Raw genomic sequence first — 20,359 nt, 5'->3', positions numbered from 1 at the left:
AGAGAGAGAGCGGTAAAGAAAGACTTGCAAGAACAAAGATACTCAAAGTAAATTGCGGGAATGTAAATAGTTGGAGAAGAGAACACCAATTTTTTTTCCCGAGGTTTCGAGAAGTTGGCACTTCCCCCTAGTCCTCGTTGGAGCATCCACCAAGGATGTAGCTCCCCCTTGAGTCACCAAGACTCAAGTGCTCCCTCTTGATTGCCCCTTCTCTATCTTCGGATTGGCGGGGATCAAACTAAGTACATCATCTCTTCCTGGGGCTCCCACAAGTCCTCCAAGAGCTCACCGAGAACACCTTCGATCACCAAGACTGTCTAGGTGTTGCCAACCACCAAGAGTAACAAACTTCAAGCTTCACTTGACAAAGACCAAGCCTAGACAACAGCTAGATGCACACTTGTTACTCTTCAAGCACTAAAGATATCCTTAATCTTCAACTAAGAACTTGGAATTAACACAAGTGCTCTCTCTTGCTTCTAAATGACACACCAAGTGTATAAGCTGCTACAGGGTCGCAAGAGCGCAATATGAGACCAAATGAGTACGTATTTATAGGCTAAGGATCAAGAATTATCCGTTGCCTAACAACCCAGAATTTTTCTTAACGCCGGAAAGTTCGGTGTGAATGACTCTCTCCACACCGGGATATCCGGTGCTAATACCCCTGACAGAATAGCCGTTAACTGTTCCATTAGCCGTTAAAGCTCCGGCGTTTCATCCAGACTAACGTCGGATCATCCGGCGTATTGAAATCGGCCAGATGATCGTTTGCAACCTTTCTGTATAAAGTCATCCGGCGTTTATCCGACCATACGCTGGACCATCCGGTGCATATACGCCGACTCTCTCTGTGTAAAAAAAAAAACTCCGGCGAATACTCTTCAGTACGCCAGACCATCCGGCGTGTAGAATCACACCGAGACTGCACTGCAAAGATTGCTCCGGCGATCTCACCACTCGAACGCCGAACCATCCGGCGTGGACTTCAACAATTTTTCAACTCAGAACTCTTAGGAAATTACTCCGGTGCTGACAACAATTTTGGCGCCGGACCAACCTGACCAAGCTAAAGATCTTTGCTGTCCTCGACCAAAATAAACTCCGGTGAGTACACTCTTCATACAGAGGATCATCCGGTGTGTTGAATTTTCGCTGAATTCATCCAATTCAAACAAATCTTGAGTTCTAACTTCTTGGACACTCAACCAAAAGCTTGTATGAGCTACCTAGCTCTAGAACTTCACAAGTGTGCATCAACTATATCTAGACTCACCTAGGTTAAGCTACAACTCTTAACCCCTTTATAGTACGGTCAAAAGACTAAAAAGAAATAGAACCTATACTACTCTAAGTGTCCTTCATCTCCTTGTGACACTTAGAACTAGAAGATCTTTAATCTTCATGCACATGTCCTTTGATCGTCCATATAAACACTTAAAGGACCAAGAGTATCAAAGCATCATTGTGAACTAAGTTTTTCTTTTTTCTTTGATACCGTTCAAAACACATATGTTAGTCACAATGATACGGTTATCATTAATCATCGAAACTCTTACCACTTATCTAGGGGCCTAGATGCTACACATCTTCTAAACACAAAAGATACATATTTTTGTCTGGGTTACCTAGATATGGATACGGGTGTCAGAATTCAACTCGGACTCAGGCGTCCGATTCGGTAAACAAAATTTGGACACACAAAATATAACTTAAAATTCGATGTAGGTGTCGAAATCCGATTCAGATTTAGAATGTCCAATTCAATAAATAAATTTAGACACATGTCTTAGATAACGCTGGTTCTTGTTGGTGTTAGTGAAAGGAACATGGAGCTCTACAACTTCGTTGGTCGTGTCTTCGTCTTCAATGCCCAGGAAAGAAGAACCATATGACTCATGTGCAATATGGCAATGTCTAAAATTTCAGTTTCGGTTGCATGCTTGGATCTCTACCTTCTCACTTGTACACTGACAGATATACAGTGCTCCAGCTGTTCTATATTATTTTAGGCACGGGTCTGAAGCCCAACCATTTAACACTACTATAGAACACTAATAAATTCATAACTTTGCGGTTTTAAATTAAATTTGCAGCACGTCTTCGTAATTTGAGAACTTATTCATACGATGTCATACGGAGGTAAGTTTTATATGTAAATTGTAGCTCTAGATAAGATCTATAATTTTATAATTGAGAATTTTTTTATTTGATATCATTTAGATACTCAAATAAATATAAAACGTTTCGAACAATAAGGATTAAAATGATAAAATTTCCTTTTGCCATTAGCACTCAATGATAATGTAGAATGAGATATCTTCCGGGTTCAATTCTCACGAATCATTGTGAAACTTAATCGGAATTCCCGTCTCCAGTTCCCTTACTGCTCTATATTTTTGGATAAAGGTAGTCACTTTGTTCTCCTCCATGGAAGGGTTACTTCCTATATTTATTTTTTACTGGTTATTGCTGTCACCGCAATCGTCTGTGCTTGTGAGATTCATGCCTTCATGGCAAAACGCCTAAAGAGTTTCTTGGCAACTTTGTTACTGCAGACATTACTTGACGAATAAGTCAAAATTCTCGTCTCGATCGATCCTCATGAACAGCTTGAGTGAGATTGATGGTCGGAAAACTAATGAACAGACCTGATATGCACTATCCAGATCACAGGGACTTTATCTAATTTTTTTTTTTACAGATCACATATGCCATGCCAGATGAAAACTGAACCTGAACATCTTGCGATATTTTTTAATTTTTATATTTTTAAAATAAAAAATTACAAAAATAGATGTACATTTTGAAAAATAGTACATCTGCACAATTAATTTTTTAAGTTGAATTTTTAAAGCTAGATTATAACATCCTCTACACCATATATATTTTTCATAACTATTTTAATAGTATTTTGAATTTTAAGAGCATTAGAATGCTAATTTTTTTACCTATCACCCGTTGGCTGGGGCGAGCCTAGACGTGTGATGTTTCAAAACACAAGTCTATTTTTCAATTTTTCGATTTAAAATATAAAAAATCAACATCTTGCTGGGCCTCCCAACAGTAGGAAAAGGCCCATCCTAGCCCACCAGCAGGCCCAGCCCACCAACAGGCCCAGCCCACCAGTGTTACTGACTAGCCCAGTAGTAGCCCGAAGAGGGAAGGGAGACAGTGCCACCTGAAATCACGCACGCCGCCCTCCGCCGCCTGCTCGCACGTCGCCGCCCGGCCGTCTGGGGTCCATCGCCCCGCCCTCCTCCGCCGCTGCTCAGCTCCATCACGCGGCACTACGCCTTCACCCTCGCCCCAGCCATCCAGCGGGGCCGTAACTAAGCGGGCGTTGCGACCCTCGGCGAGTGGCGCGGCGGGGGGTGAGGTGGACGGAGCCGGGCGCGCGCCTAGTGAGGAGTCATCCTGCGCCTTCTACCACCACCCTCAGCTTGCGCGCCTCCGGCGATGTCGGCTGTGACGGGGGACGGCGGCGGCCAGCGAGCGTCCGTCGCGGAGGAGGCGGGGGATCGCGGGCGCGACGGGGAGGAACATGATGAGGAGTTCGAGGATGAGGATGAGGAGGATGGGTACGAGTTCGGCGACGCCGAGGAGGCGATGCAGTGCGTGGAGATGGCGGAGCGGAGCGCTGCCGCCCGCGCGCAAGATTACGAGGCGCTCGCGGCGCGCAAGCGCAAGGCCCTCGCCGAGGAGCTTCCCCCGAGGTGAGGTGCTAAATTTCCTCCTCCACCTTGCTGCTTCAGTTTTATCTATACTAATGCTAGAGTTTAGTGATAAAATTGGGACATTGTCTGGCTAAACGTGGTGCTAAACAGAATTAAGGCGCTCAAGTGCCGTCTAGTGACTAATTTGTTTCAGCTTATTTGCAAGGGCTTGGTGCAACTTGCTACTAATGATTCACACCTTTCTGATTGCTTGACCAGTTTCATGGAGTAGTAGATTTCTAAGCATTGCTTGCCATGTAATGGTACCTTTCTACTTCGATTCCGTATGCCACTGTTACCTATGCTTCAATAGTTAGTATTTATGCGGAGCTCTCATGACCCTGTGGTGCTCTTGGAAGTGCTATTTTCCTTCTCGCGTGCTGTTTTTAGTTTTCATTTCCATGCATTGTGCGATCCGTCATGTAATTTATTACAAGCAACTGTTTTTTGCGATAGTTATGTTTGAGAACCAGCTCTTGGTCATCTTCCAGGGAGGAATGTTCCAAGAGGCCAAGGCAGTATGAGCTTTCGGAAGCGGAAGCGGCGACCATATTTGACCAACTGATGGAAGGCTTCGGTCTTCGGCGCAAAAGAAAGTCCAAAGATGTACGGTACTCTTTCCTTAAGGTCTTTGAACACAGAATATTCCCTTGTAATATTGATTGCACATGGAGAACACAGATAACTCAATATTTTCCATGGATCTTCTGGAAATGAAGTACATACCATTACACCAAAGCTCTCTTGGAGTCCACTGTAGAATTCCACAGTACCTATCAGCATTATTTATGGTCTGGGACTGGTGCTTCCATTTTATGTTTTCTTCCCCATAATTTTTTCGCTAGGAAGTATGCTTAGCATTATGGCATTTTGAAGATTTCTCAGAATTGAATGAAGACCAAGGAACCTGATTGTGTGGTTTTAATGACAACATTCTATTCTGTTCAATCAAGTACATTTCCCTTTTATGTCTAGCTTCATTTGAGGCTAGATTAGCTGTTGCAAGTTCTTTGCAGAAACTGTTTTTGTCTTAATCTGGAAAACAGTTATTATGTTGATTATTGAACACGCGCTGTCATGTTGTGTACTTGTGTTTAATTCAGTCCATTTATTTATTTTTAGTTATCATATTTGCTAACTAATTGGTAAATTTGCTCTCCTTTTCTTTCTTTTGCGTCAGACCAAGAAAAGGGGAAGAAAGAAAGGAACAAAGAATAAGTGCAATCCTGAAGTTATTAAAAAGTTGGGTGATGCTACTCTACTTTTTGCTGACAGCAAATTTAAGGAGGTCTAATCTCTAACTTGCTTACTCTGAACAGAAGTTGTTGGCTCCCTGTTACTTGCATACTCTATATTGTTGACAAGTTATTCGATGCATAGGTTGATTATGTTAGTTGCCCAATTCAATGTGATGTTTCTACCAGCAAGATCATGACTTTTACTTATTTGCATGCTTATTTAGCCCATGTTAGTGAACTTTTCCCCCTAACAATTCATAAGTCAAACGATGAATAAATGTTCAGCTGGATGCTTTGTTCAGTTGACCTAACTGCTGCCTGTGATAGTTTTTTGACAGACCAGATGTTGATATGCATCTAGCAGTAGGATCTGTCAGTTAAGTAAAGGAATAATATTATTTGAGACCGCCTTCACCCCTTATATTCATCCATGTTCTTAACAACTTCTACATATTATGTCCTTCACCCCTTATATCCATCCATGTTCTTAACAACTTCTACATATTATGCCCATATATGTTATACTCACTGTGAGCTAGTTTATCATTTAGCTGACGGTTAAGAGGATTATTGATTTTTTGTTCAGAAAACTTGGATTACTAATAACTAATTACTTCATACTTGATTAGAATTTAGAATCCCTAGCTGAACTACTAAATTTTCATGGTTTTCCTTGTTTTTAGTTGAATTCGTGTGGAATCTCTTGTAATTCTTTTTGACAGCTTCATTATGCAGTGCCTTGACCATTTAGTCTGTGGGGATAATTCAATCCAGTGACATATCTGTTGTTGCATAGGAGGTGAACTCTTTTTTGCATCACCTCACTGGCTTGCTAATTGCCTAATGTAGATTATTGAATAACTCAACTTATATTTACAAAATTAAGGATTATCAGTAATAATGGTTGTCGTGAAAATAAAAGTTTTACAGCAGTCTTTTATGCAATCATCCTTGATATTGATTGTTTGTAGTTCTGTTTCTGTTTATGCCAACTTCTCGTGTAACTTGTTCCCTTGGGGCATGTTTGTCATGTTTGGATTTGTCTGACAGTAACATTGCGCTGGTGTCCTTTGTTGCAGGCAATTCCTATACTTCATGAGATTGTGAGAATTGCACCAAATTTTTCAAATTCATATTATCTACTTGGTAGCATTTATATAGAGACTGGTGAAGTAGATAAAGCCATAAACTTCCTGATGCTTGCCGCATATGTCTCCCCAAAGGATGCATCTCTGTGGAAGAAACTCATTCCCTTGGCATTGTGAGTTTACTTTGTACTATTTTCTTTTGACCTTTTTGGTTTTCCTGTAGTTTGATTGATTTCTTATTGTTGAATTATTTTATTTCATAATTTTCTGAGTGAAAATGTTGTGTGCATAGCTTAAATGCAGGTGATATTTGATCTCTCTCTACAGATTTGTTGAATGCGGTTGCACTAGGGCATCAACACAATATGGTTTCATACATAATTGAATATATTTAGATCGTTTGCCACGATATGAAATTATGACATTTCCATATCACTTATCAGCATGATGTTTGTTAGATGAGCAACAGCCAACAATATTCTCTTTTTGAAATTTAGTTTTGGAGTGATGGAGAGACATTTAGGGAATATTATTAGGCTATTTTGTTCTTGTCATGTTCAATCCAGTGCAGTCAAAAGCGGAATGCGCACTTGAGTCGCAAGGTACTTAAATTGCCTTAGGCGCAACAACAACAAAGCCTTTGTCCCAAGCAAGTTGGGGTAGGTTAGAGATGAAACCCACAATACCCAACTAAAAAGATGATGATAAAAGAATAATAAATAAATGTACTAGTAATAGTAAAAAAACACGTGCCTGAGGAACACCAGGCGCAAGTATTATATTAAATATGAATGCTTCCCCTAACATATAATGTTAGAATTCAATCTATAATGTAAAATCGAAAGAAGTTCCATGTCTGATTCTTTCATATCTGACATGTAGAATTGCCTCCTACCCAACATGTTACGGATCAATTGCATGTATTTTAATTTAGAAAAATAGCTTTCTAGTAGGAGATAGATGGGAAGGGATAAAGCTGTCGTAACCTACTGCAGCTATTAACTACATGATAGAAAAAGGCAGTATGAACACGATACATGCTTGCATATAGGCAGCAGACATTTCAACAAAGAAACAGGTTGTGCCTTGAAAAACCAAAAAGAAATGATGACAGAAGTCAGGAGAGGGAAAGGTGAGTGCTTTGTGCTCTGGCGCCTTGTGTTTTAACCCAAAAAAGCACACGCCTGACCAAGTGCGCGGCGCTTGGAGCGGTTTGAGGCGGTTATGCCGCGTTCCACCTTGCCTGAGTGCCTAGGCGTGCGCTTTTAACTGTACCAGTTCAATCTATGGTAGTCCATTTTGGACCAGGCTAGGGGCTGTTAACTGTTTTTAAATTTCAGGTTTGGATGTAGATATACTTGTTTAATGGAATAATATACTATTCGCTCCCTCAGTTTTTTCTTTGAGATAATGTCATATGCATTCTACATCAACCATATGTTCTCGTCAATGTGAGCAATTATAAATTTCTTCAAGTACTGATAATCTGACATAAATAGTGTTTTTTCCTGAATATAATGAACTCATTGTTCCAAAATAATATAGATAGTTATCTCACCGACTACTTTATTACAGGAGAAAAAAGGATGCTTCTCTGGCAAGACACTGTTATTTAAAAGCAATGAGGGCAGATCCAGAAGATGTAGGACTGAAGTATGGTTGTGCTAATATATATCGCGAACTTCATGACTATCAGAAAGCTGCTGAGATATATGAGCAGATAATTAGAATTGATCCTGCCAATGTATTCGTTCGTAAAGTAGCAGCACAGGTCTATTCCAATTTCCATATGACAATTTGTTGTGACCATTGCTTGAAACTATAGAAATTTTATCTCCATTTCATTGTAACATCAGTAGCGTCTGCAAGTTTTGACGAGCCTGAAACTAACCTTAATGTTAGTGGTTTAGTGCAGCACACATCAGTAACTAGCACCTTTTACCAATTTAGACATGTTGCACAACTAACATGTTAAATCAAGTACTAGCTTATCTATTATTGGTCAAAGTTTTGTTGAAGAGCACATTATATGCTTTCCAGAGCCAATGTACTAATCCACTCACCTGAATTTAGAGTGAACACTACAATAAAAACCTTATTTTGCTCCAAGCCTGTAGCCTGCTGATATTATAATTTTTTATTGTGGACCATGAATCTGGTATAGCACTGTTTTTTTAGTCTTTCCTTTAGTAGTGTAATCTGTGAAAGAAGCTCTTGGAGCACGGCGATGGCAAAAATTTTATGCATGAATTCTTGTAGGGAGTAGGGTTGAGTAAACACCTAGGAGGTTGTCTATAAACCAGAACTGGCCTGCTTTGAATTTCCATCCCTGGATCGGTTTAGTCCCTAAATTTCCATTGAAAAGTGTACATTAGTTCTCACTGCTCAATTCCCGGCTTCTGATCCCCTTTGTTTTGATAACTTTCAATTTCAAAATGCATCAAGAAAACTGGTGAAAATGTGAATTGGCCTGGACCAGATTTTAGTGCTGGTTCTGTTTTGCAAACCTGGATCCGTGCAAATTTATTCCCGGGAGTATGATTGTAGTATTTCAGTGTCATCAGTTCAAGGGAGTTGAACTTGAACCACTTCTTGATTCTTGCATTTCCTTTCAGATGTACAGAGATTGTGGTCAAATTGACAAAGCTATTAATTTGTTGGAAGACTACGTCAATACTCGAACTACTAACATTGACTGGAGTGTTCTAGATTTATTGATATCACTTTATCTGAGAAATAATGCTCTTAGTGAAGCACTAAAGCAGATCGAGAAGGCACACCTACTATTGGGATCTCAACACGAATTACCAGTACAATTGCAGGCAAAAGAAGTAATCTGCCATGCTTATCTTGGAGACATGAAACATGCTGAGGTTTGTTCCAGACTGTTCTGTTGTATCTCACTTGACACAATCCATTCTTGTTTAATCGAGTTCCCTCCTGTGCTCTCCTTTGTTTCAAGTACTGTCATGCCAGAATTCCCTAACCCTCTTATAGAATGACTTGTAAATATGATTCTGTAGGATTAGCTTGCTTGCATAAAGTCCATGTTTTCCAAACTCAGTGAAAAATATACAAATCTAGTTATTTAGTTCCTCATGTAACATTATTTCTGTGCAGGTTTTCCTTCAGGCTGTGCACTTGGAGCCATCAGAAGATGACACTGATGTAATTAAGGAGCTTGCTAGCACTTTCGAAAATATGGGACAATATGAGTATGCCGTAAAGTTTTACCTGAAGATTGAAAATGATGCTGTTCGTAATGATGTGAGAAATTGTTTTACTTTTTTTCATCTCTCGTAAATATATGTATGGAAAGTTTGATTGTAGAACTGAGATATTGGTTGCAATAAACAATTTCTTCATTTTCCAATCCAAGTTTCGTGCCTTTTCTCTACAGGAGTCCGAGTATGATGCATTTACAACTAGATCATGTAAATGCTGTTAAATCTTCTAGGAAGCAGTTGAATCCTGTGAATCATTGGGACATAGAGTTAGTACAATAATTCAATTGGTGTTTTATTAGAATTTTCTTGCAAGAGGGTGCTACATTTGTATTTTTCTTGGTGTTTGGTCTGTTTTTTGTGTTTCGTTGTTTGTTGTACTTTGGTTTCCTCTCTTTTAATGAAATGACACGCAGCTTTCCTACGCGTTCGAGAAAAAAAATGTGGGATGAACATTTTACTGGATGGAACAAGCAACTATTCAATGGTGGATATTGTACATTGGAAGTCTCAGGCCCTTCATAGCTGGGTAGAGAAAAAATCGATGGAAATCCGATTCTATGGTTGATCTTAACGAAAATGTCATGAAAGATAAATTCCTGTGTTTGAAAACTTCCTTTATAACATCATGTTGATCTCCTAATTGTCAAGAAAGGTGTTCTTAATTTGATTATAATGTGCATGCCCCATAGAAGGCTGAAAGGATGTGCATGATCTGAAGTCCAAGCATGTGCCTTTGTTTCCCAGGCATATACTGTTCAAATTGAGATGATAGCATTGCACTTTATTATCTTAGTGGTTGGAGAATACCCAGAGTGTTAGTCTGAGCAACATGCTATTTTATCCGTGCATATTGATACATAGATTGAGGTCTACAGATCACATTTTCCATGCATCATGGCTATGCAACACATGCAAACGGTTTGTTAACTCCTGAAGAGTTTAGAAGATTATAAGTATCCTGAAAACATTTATTTGCTACATCTATTTCAAGCTTATTAAGTTGATCTCTTGATTTCTGTAGAATTGCTTGTTTGCTTTGCTTTCTTTACCCTTCTCTATTGATTATTCTGATATACTCCAACTTGTTTCAGGGTAGTTCGAATGTCAAAATCGCTCAGTGCTATATGGTCTTAGGGGAGAAAAGAAAAGCTATTCCTTATTTTTATAAAGGTTATGTTCTATTACCTTCAGGAAGCACTTCTCTTTTAGCAAGCTTCACATTTGTTTCAGATAAGGATTATTGTCAGTGCAATTTCACCACAGTTTTGAGTAATGTTAATATGTTATACTGAATTCCCTTAATTCGAGATGACATTAGAAAAGGGCTTTACCTAAAGGAGAGAAGCTTATGTCCTGTCCCTTACCTTTTTATGTTTTATAATATGTATTTGAATTAATATGATTTGGATTGCACTAATAGTATCTGCTTCTTATTGACTTATTGTTGGATGCTTAAGATCAGTTCAACTATAATTTCATCATTGATGGACCTTTTCTGAAGAATCCTTGTTTTTGTGCTTTATATGTCCAACACCTTGTCCTTTCATGCATCGTATCTAAAATAATAACTATATGGCATGATTTCTAGTTCTCTGCTTGAGTTCTTCTCTACTGTCATTGTTGATGTAGTGTATGCCTTTTCCCCTCTTAGCCTTACAAAGCATGAAGGACAATATTGATATACGGGTAACCTTATCCTCTCTTCTTATTGATGAGGGCAAGACAGATGAAGCTGTCACTTTGCTTTCTCCTCCCAAAAGTCCAGGTATAGTATTTACTAAGCTGTTTTATGAAACTAGTTGCTCTCTTTTTCAGTGTTTTTATGACTTTTGCAGAGTTGCAGTCTACTTATACTCCAGACCAACAAAAACCTTGGTGGTGTGATGGGAAAGTAAAGATTCAGCTTGCAAAAATTTACTACAATAAAGGCAGGCTGGAAGACTTCTTGGACACAATTTTTCTTCCCATTCTGAAAACATTGGATGTTGAATATGCTAATCGAAAGGTACATATGTTCGTTCCCTGTGTATGGTGTTCATGTATTGCTTGTACAAGCTGCGCAAATGATGACTGTCATTTGTTTTATGCCTACTGATTTATACCTCCATTTTAATTATCTTCCATTTAAATTCTGCACCAATGTTGAATATACCTTCCGTTCGATTTTTCTGCATGCCATGATTGTATTCTATGACAATAAATACTTCATCAATATTTGTCTTGAAACGGTTGCAGGCACCTTGTCAATAATCTGATGATTTGTATTATGATGGCAGCATATAAGGGATTATGTCATCAAGTTATCGTTTTTCATGATATTCTTAAGAAAAATCGCTAGCACATCAAAGGCCATAAATTCTAGTTGTTAGTGTTGTAGAAGCTATTTAAAAGAGGCATGTACGAATAACAAACCAGTTAGTCTCCAGAAATCATCGCGAAGATCAAATGCCTGACACTGTTTGTCGAATGCCCATGCTACTAGAGTGAGCATGGGAACTTTGTATAGGAAATATCAGAAAATCGGTTGCTGAAACACTCCAATAGATATTCTGTATGTACGGTGCAGAAGTCATGTGGTTTTCTTGATGAACAATATGTGTAGGCAAGAGCTCATGAAAATATGTTTTGCTGGTGCGCTGGAAGTTTTCTGTGTGCTCTGAAAACATCTAGCTAATTTCTAATTACGTTCAAGCAGGTCAGACCAATGAAAAAGCTTCCAAATACTGTTCTGCATGAAAGAGTTAAAGTATTGGGTGAACAGCGTCCAGATAGCGTATTTCAAGGATTGAGGCCAATAGCGTCACCTGTGGAGTTGTAAGTACAAGATTTGTTCTCGGCCGTTTCTCATCTTTAATTGATACATCTAATTTACTGCAAGCATGTGCGATCCTGAGTACTTATAGCATGATTCCTAGTACCTAATACATTGCATTTGTTTGCCTGGTTATGTCGGGACTTCTGTACTTCAAGTTTTCACCTAGCTGTTTGGTTGGCTGTTGTGCAAATTTGTGAGAAGTGCATGATGCGCAATTTCCAAAACCTTCTAAAAATAATCATGAAGTACATGTTTGAATAACATGGCGAATATGAGAGGCAAATGTTTCTGTACTATAGAGTACGAACTACTGGGACTGGACCTTGCGATTTTACATTTTACATCAGATTATGGTACATCCATGATTTTATTTTTGGAATTATAGGAACTATGTGTTATGCAGTTGTCACAAATTTGGAAAAGAAATATGAACTAGGAATTCAAACCCAAATGCCAATTAAAATTGAATTCATAATTTTCAATTTTTTTACTCTCATAATCAGTTGCAATTTAAGATAACATTACACAACAAAATCAGGATAGAGGTGTATCCTTGAACTTGCATGGAACACAGAAAATAATGTCATTGAGAATTTAATTTTCATTTGAAATGGTCTCTCATAGAAGAATGCACCTGTGCATTGTGACAATTTATTTATGTTAGGAATAGCAACTTGTATTCAATGGTAACTCCATAGAGGCAATATATAGAGTACATGTGGGAAACCCTAGGCTAGGAGATTGCCATAATACCCTTGACTATTATACCCTTAACACCCCTTAAATACAAAGCGTATGCAATAGCGTTGCATTTGAAAGAGGTGACACTAAGTAATAAATTTGGACAAAATAAAACTAATATATCCAAAAACTTGTCTCTTCAAAGCTGTGGTACTCCTGTCGAATCAAACCAAAGAAGTGCAAAACATAGCACATAAGTAGAGTCATGATGATGACAACAAAGTGACAACAAGTAGCAAGACAAATGAAAATTGCCACTAAATCTATAGAAAGACCAAAATGACAAAAGGATGCCCTAGATCAAGAATTGCAAACAAAGCAATGCCTAGTAGCAAGACGACAAATGAAGTTGCCACTAAAGCTACAAAAAGATTTTGATGGCTAAGATGCATCAATAATGACGGGAAAGAAAATGACTAATTGGCGAAGGAATATGTTGACTCGCACGATATAGACGAATTTAAAGAGAGACTAAGACTTGGATAGACGCAACGAAAGACTAAAACTAAAACTAGACGCAAAAGAAGCTAGCATAGCAGCAACCATGGACCGTGCAACAGCTAGCACAATAGCAGCAGTGATAGCAGAACAGAACAGCAGCAGTGCCACGAGATGAAGACTAACTCCTGCTCCAATCAGAAGACAACAACGCCGGTTGATGAGATGAGTGGTGTGGATTGGAAGGCGATGAGACCGGCAGAGTGGCAAAGAAGACCGGGAGCTGCAATTATGCTAGATGCGGAGGCACGCCACCTCAAGCTCCCCTTCGAGCCAGAGAAGCTCCTCAATCTCCACTCCACCTCCGGCGCTACCCTCGTAGCCGCAGAGGCCACCACCTGCAAGCCTAAGCCTGGTATCCGTGGTAGCCTCAAGGAGTTCGTCGACACCTGGGACTCACACTACCTTGAGCTCACCGCGACAGCCTCTAGAAGGAGCTCATCGATGCCTGGGACTCGCGCTACCTTGAGCTCAACTATGGCAGCCTCCGCCAGCCTCAGTGGCGGGAGGTCGTTAACACCGCCAACTCCCAGCCAAGGACCTCTGCTGCCCATCGCGCGCCACTGAGCCTTCGTGTGTTCTCCCATAGCGGATCTGCCACCAGGAGCCACCAGGAGCCACCAGGAGCATCTCTTACGTCAAGGGAAAGGCAGACCGAGTATGGGAGAGCAATAGAAGAGGAAAACAGCCGACTGAGCGCGATGCAAATCGCGCGGATGAGCAGATCCGAGCAGATCGGTGGGCAAGAAGAGAGAGGGAGGGAGCTGGCGGCGGGTAGCGGGATCAGGATGAGTTGCAGCGTGCAATAAAAAACCTTAGCTCTAGTGTCATGTTAGGAATAGTAACTTGTATTTAATAGTAACCCCATGGGGGTGATATGAAGAGTGCATGAGGGAAACCCTAGACTAAGAGATTACCATAATACCCTTGACTATTATACCCTTAACAATTTATATGTTTTGAGGGATATTATTTTCTGACAACCAAACACAAGCAGCCTTCTCCTATCAAAGGTCTACTGATGCTTGAGATGTATATATGTGGCTATAAGTAATGGGTGATGATATGTCTGTGTTCTTCCATGCAAGCATCGAATAAGTTGCACTTGTTCCTTATTATTTTTCATTGCATAGTCTATGCTATATTTGACAGCTTCTGCTCTTTCAATTTATCATTTATAATTTACTCCATTTCATTTTTTTCCCTTTAAACTTACATCGTTTAATTTTTTAATAGACAAAAGGCAAACAGAGCAAAGAAAATTATAGAGAAAAGGGCAGCTTCAAATGTGGAATTGAAAACTGATGATTCGGTATTTACTTTTCTGCTGGTGTTTCTAATTTGAAGTGTTTTCCTCCTTACTGAAATCTAAATACCTTTGTTGTTCGATGCTTTTAGCGAAGAGCAAAGCAGGCTCCTCCTGTTCCTGGTCTACTGACAAATACAGAGAATCATCAGCTCGTGTTAAATGTTTGTATCTGCCAGATGCTCTTTCATTTTTATTTAATTTTTTTGCCTAAGGTTTCATTCTACAGTTGTTTCTTGTATATTGAATTGGCCAATGGTCATAGAATTTTGAGTAAAATTGCACCAAAGGTTCCTAAACAAGTTTGACACTATAAGTTGACGGGCCCTTGAACCATGCATAAGTTGACGGGCAGAGGCATCTGTTGGATGCCTGAGCACCCATAAGTAGAAGTCTTGATGGGGCGGGATTTTATCGACCTGCCTCTGCCCCACCTGTAGTCGAGGCAGGGTTGGGTTTAATAGTCAATGGTGCCCGGCGGGGCAGACGGGTTTTGAGTTTAATGTTTCTTCACAGCTTAAAAAATAACTTTATTAACAAATCAGCATCTCCTGCAACTTCATGCACTAAAAAGGATGTATCTGCTTATTGTTGCAACTTCATTCACTAAAAGAGTTGTTCTTGCGTGAATAAGATAGAGAATAGCTGAAGCACACTATATTTTCTATCAGCATTTATACCTTTTTCTTTATAAATATAGTTAATTGATAATTGTTGGAACATTTCGGAGTAGCCTTGTATTGACTGTAGCTTTATTTTTTGTTAATATACTTTTACTTCACCGGTTGCCATTAGTTTCCCCTCTATGGAATTGATGTGTAACCTTTTTAGCTTTGTTAAGGACCTTAAACTTCACTCGCTAGCATCATTTCATGCTGGAATTAGTTACAACTCTGAGAATTTGAACTGGAGCATGTAGTAGCAGCATCTTGGTTGTCTATGGAAGGCCAGGGTGTTGATTTGCTTTGAAATGAGCTTGTGTTAAGTGGTATCATGCATTGTGTTTTCCATAATCTCTTAAATTTGGTCATACAGAACCACAATTGATATGATAAATAATTAGGTTACTGAACCATATGTTACTGAATGACGATGTAGGATTTAAATCCATATACTTTGTCTTTGTCCCCTGTTCTTATTTTGCTCAACTTTTTTATTATTTTTGCTACGTCTACTTTGGTAATATGTAGGTAAACTCACTTTTCTTCTTATTGATGCTCTTTTCGAGTCTTATACTGGCTATTAAGTTCTCATTTTCTTTTTTTTTAGCTTTGTCGAACATTAGCTTTGCTGCAGCGATATTCGGAGGCACTCCAGATTATCAACCGCACTCTAAAACTCGGAAATGATGCACTCTCCGATGACAACAAAGAGAAACTCAGATCCTTGGGTGCTCGTAAGATCTATTCACCTTGCTATAACAATACTCCATCATAAAATGGGGTCATTAAGGGACATCATCTTGTGCTTTCAACTTGAGACAGGATATTTGGCAATTTTTAGGACATGATATTTGACTTACTCCCTCTTTTCTTCTTAATTTGTCGTCCTAGAATCCATAAAATTTATTAATGTATCAATATTTTTCAAACTCATATAGATTGGCTAGATGAATATTGTTGTTCAGAATACTTTCATAATACTATAATTTTACTAGTATACATTAATAAAAAGTTATAAAATATTTGTCAGAGTTACATTTACATCTTAAAGACTGGAAAGTAAAAAATGTCAAATAAAAAAGAGGGGAGGGAGTAAAGAACAGCCATTTTTAACTCGATTAATAACCAATCTTTTGATTTTGCAGAAATAGCGTATAGAGCTCCAGATCCCAGTCATGGATTTAAGTATGTTCGTTATGTAGTTCAGCAGCACCCATATTCTGTCTCTGCTTGGAATTCCTACTATAAAGTGACATCAAGGTGATTGGTTAGAGTACCATATAATATAGTTACGATTTTCATTTTTCTGTTTATCACTTAGGTATCATAACTTTCAAAACATTATTCTGTTTTTTTGTTTTGTACTAGTGATGATAGTTTACACATTTATTACTATATGTTCAAAAAGAAAAGTGGTGTAACTGATGTAATAACAAAAAAATTGCTCTTGTAAGCAAGGACTGGTTATATTATGTTTAAGTTGGGCTAGCTCGCTGATTCTGTAGAATCCTAATCTACCAGGAGATTCATTTCCACTGCCTAGGATAATCTTGTTAGAGAGCTGACAATTGGCCTGCCACTGCTAGTTTTCCAGTCCCTAATTTTGTAAAAAATGCAGTGCTTCGTATCATTTTTTTAATTTGAATTCTGAAAGTTAAGAATGAAAAGAACCCAGCCGAAAGATCTACACACGAAAAGAATTGGCTGAATGGTTAGGGGTGTACTGTTCAACAATTCAAATTTGTAATCCAAAGAAATTGCCCAAAATTTTCGGTAACTGGAGATTTTGGCCCATTCTGAAGTTTATATTGACCGAAACTTTTCCTTGATCGCCATGTCAATACATTGGCATGGATCATATTTGAGGACCCTCACCCTCTTGATTTTCAATGGCATTGCACCTATATGCTTGTGTTAGGGTAAACATCCGTCGGGAGGATAGCCAGGCAACGTCGACTGCTAAGAGAGGGATTAGACTATAGATTGGGAAGACTTAGAATATTGGGGAAGATATAGGAAAAGGGGACTGAGAACTAGATTGATTTCTCTTTCTAGATTGATTACAAGGATGCGTTGGTTGCCCCTTTATTTAGACAGGTCACGGCTCTAACAAACCCAATCAAATCCTATCTCTAATTGATAACAAATCTAATCTTTTTAAATGACTCCTAATAAGTCTGGCCTAATCTTATCTCTAAATGCTATCTAATCTTTCCAAATAACTAACTAAAAGATAAAGTAGGCATCCTGCTACGGCAGGACGTACTACAGTAACACGCTGGCCCAAAGGCCCTCGCACATGACAGCTTGGCTATTTAATTTCCATTTTGGTTGTGTTACTCCTTAATATATTGGTGCTTGCTCTTGTTGGTGCTCAAGCCTCAAGCCACCTTACTTTTTCATATATTTCTTGATGCGAGACAAAAAAAACTGGAGAAACATAATCAGATGTTTCAAATTCATATTTTGTTTTGGCATTTGCTTTGCAGAATAGAGGATGGGTTTTCACATCATTTCAAATATATTCTTCGGACAAGAGAAGAAAAGACTGACTGTGTGCCTCCTATAATTATATCTGGGCATCGATTTACTGCTATAAGTCAGCATCAATCAGCCGCTCGGGATTACCTGGAAGCTTATAAGTTGGAGCCTGAAAACCCTCTTATTAATCTCTGTGTAGGTATGTCACCAGTCATCATAGTCATGTCATTTGGTATCAGTTCGCATCAATATATGGAATATAATCATGTTGCTGTTCAATCTTTGCAGGCACCGCCTTGATTAACTTGGCCCTTGGCTTCAGGCTTCAGAATAAGAACCAGTGCATCGTCCAAGCCTTTGCGTTCCTCTATAGATACCTGCGCCTTTGTGGGAACAGTCAGGTTTGGTGATAAGTTTCTGATTTTTTTTGACAGAGTAAATTTCTGATATAGTACTCTTACCTTGATTCTCTGAACTGGGATTAGGATTTGTTGTTTTCATACCAATTCAATGCCTTGGCTTAGCACGTTCCTAGTTTATTTGTGTCCTGTCAGCAACTTGTTGAGTTACACGAGGATTATGTTTTGGCCTTGTAGGAAGCCTTCTACAACATTGCTCGGGCATACCACCACATTGGCCTGAATACCTTGGCAGCCATTTACTATGAGAAGGCTTTAGCAACTGAGGAGAAAGATCATCCTATTCCCAAGCTTCCATACGAGGCTGATTCATGTGCGCAGCAGGATCTGAGGCCAGGGTATTGCGACGTACGAAGAGAGGCTGCGTTTAATCTGCACCTAATCTACAAGAAAAGTGGAGCAACTGATCTTGCAAGAAGGATTCTGAAAACATACTGCAGTGTTTAGGAGTTCTTATTGTCTAGTGTTGTCGGTCAAATCCATACCCTACGTGGGTTCCCGCAGTGCTATAGGATCAAGCTAGTCTATACAGCTAGAACATTGATGTATTTATATCAGTAACGTAGATGAATAGTTAACGAAGTGCTAGATCCAAATGTAAGGCTATCTCTAACCGAATCCAATAGTTTCCTTTTGCAGTTCTTGTTCTCGTTGCGAATTGATTCTCTTTATTTTCAACGTTTCAACAGTTTCACGGTTCCTGTTACGAAGGAATTCTTATTTTCATTTCCTTCATCCTAGGATTATCTTTCTTTTCTCTTCATAAATCTTCTCAAAGAGAAGCTGTTAGAGTTAAGGAGAAAATAAAGGGAATATGAATAGAGAGATGAATAAAAAAAGAACAAAATAAAGGGAATATAGTTATAGATGATTTAAATATATCTTCTAGTCGTAGTTTACAAAGCCATCTCATCGGCGTGCAGATTAGTGATTGATTATGTGATTGATTAGCAATGCATGCTTGAATCTTGATATGTGTGACACTCATCCTATTCCCAAGTTTCTATAGTTAGCTAGTAGGCTTGTGGGTTTCTAGTGGAGCCTTTGGCTGCGTCGCCATGCGGAGGTGTGTTGAGCTCAGGTCCAGCTTGTTGATGCGGGTTAGGTTGTTGGCTGTAGGTGTGTTAGAGGCAGCCAAGGCATCGACGGTGCCATTTTTGCTCGGGTCTTGCAACCTTGGGTATGGCGGGGTGCCATTCTTGTTGGGTCTTGCAGCCTTGGGCAAGGCGGGGTGCTAATGCTTGGCTTCTTGTCCGTTGTGTCCTTGTGCCCCTTTAGTGCGGCGGTCGTCGTTGGTGCTACCGTGGTCCTTGTCCGCCTTGCCTGGCCGCTGGCTTTTGGCTCGGGCCACCGGATTGAGGATTTGCTTCTACGTTGCGGAAGTTTTTTTACGTATGTGTTTGTGTCGCGTATGCGTATGTGTATGACATATGTCTATGTTGTGCATGGTTTACCAGATCACCGGTGTTGTGCCGATGGTGCTGGTTGTTTTCGGCTAGTCGATGTTGTTGCTGGTGAGGGCGGAGGTCATTTCTGGGCTACTGGCCTCAATTTTTGTAGCTGGTGGCGCTAGTTCTTCGTCGGCCTAGACGACGGCGTGGAGCAAAGGGAGAGGAGTGGTGACTGCTAGGGTTGTGGTACTATAGCGAGTGAAGCTGCCCTTCTTCTGTGCTATCTTTCGACGGCGTAGGCAGTTTCAGGATCAGGTTCGCATGAGGCGTCCCCGGTCGATGCTTGAGTAAGGTTTTTTTAGTCCCGTTTCTAGAGACGAGATGCTATTGCGGCTCCTTTCAAAGCCTTTGTGTGACGGTGTTGTTCCTGATCTGGGTGTGTAGCATGCTGTCGTCATCTTCCTCCGGCCGATGCCTCGAGGTTGGCAGAATTTGGCGATGGGTGGTGTTCCTGGCAAACACAGAGGTCTATAAGGACATGTTTGTAATTTCCTTTCGTTTTAGGGTCCTCTGTGTAAGTTGGTATGGATGGTCACTACTACATAAACTGGCCCATCACTGCCGGTTCCTAATGGGCCGACAATGATGGGGAATCATTGCCGGTTCATAAGTCGCACGGGAAAAATATAGTCATCGTGGCTTACGAACTAGCAGTAATAAGGGCATCACTGCCAGTTGTTGGCTTGAGCCGGTAGTGATGCCCTGCTCCATCTTTAC

General features: G+C 39.7%; 1 protein-coding gene across 1 annotated transcript; it reads left to right on the top strand.

Moving 5' to 3' along the window:
* The first annotated feature begins 3,169 nt into the window (after nt 1-3,169).
* Nucleotides 3,170-18,844, top strand: LOC133898846 (uncharacterized). The gene is made up of 18 exons (XM_062339629.1): nt 3,170-3,716; nt 4,208-4,322; nt 4,897-5,004; nt 6,034-6,215; nt 7,618-7,813; nt 8,658-8,915; nt 9,163-9,309; nt 10,361-10,439; nt 10,921-11,034; nt 11,105-11,274; nt 11,965-12,083; nt 14,560-14,635; nt 14,722-14,793; nt 15,899-16,025; nt 16,437-16,551; nt 17,781-17,971; nt 18,061-18,173; nt 18,369-18,844. The coding sequence occupies exons 1-18, from the start codon at nt 3,460-3,462 to the stop codon at nt 18,636-18,638; spliced, it is 2,709 nt and encodes a 902-aa protein (XP_062195613.1). The 5' UTR covers nt 3,170-3,459; the 3' UTR covers nt 18,639-18,844.
* The last annotated feature ends 1,515 nt before the right edge of the window (nt 18,845-20,359 follow it).

This window comes from Phragmites australis, chromosome 18 (genome assembly GCF_958298935.1).
Source record: "Phragmites australis chromosome 18, lpPhrAust1.1, whole genome shotgun sequence".
In the NCBI taxonomy this organism is placed as follows: Eukaryota; Viridiplantae; Streptophyta; class Magnoliopsida; order Poales; family Poaceae; genus Phragmites; species Phragmites australis.
Note: the sequence above shows the minus strand (reverse complement) of the source record. Positions and strands in the feature narration are given on the sequence as shown.

Coding starts and splice junctions, on each gene's coding strand:
- LOC133898846 (XM_062339629.1), top strand. CDS start 3,460: ATGTCGGCTGTGACGGGGGACGGCGGCGGCCAGCGAGCGTCCGTCGCG. Junction 9,310..10,360: donor ATGATGCTGTTCGTAATGAT/GTGAGAAATTGT, acceptor AACTTGTTTCAG/GGTAGTTCGAATGTCAAAAT. Junction 10,440..10,920: donor TATTCCTTATTTTTATAAAG/GTTATGTTCTAT, acceptor TTCCCCTCTTAG/CCTTACAAAGCATGAAGGAC.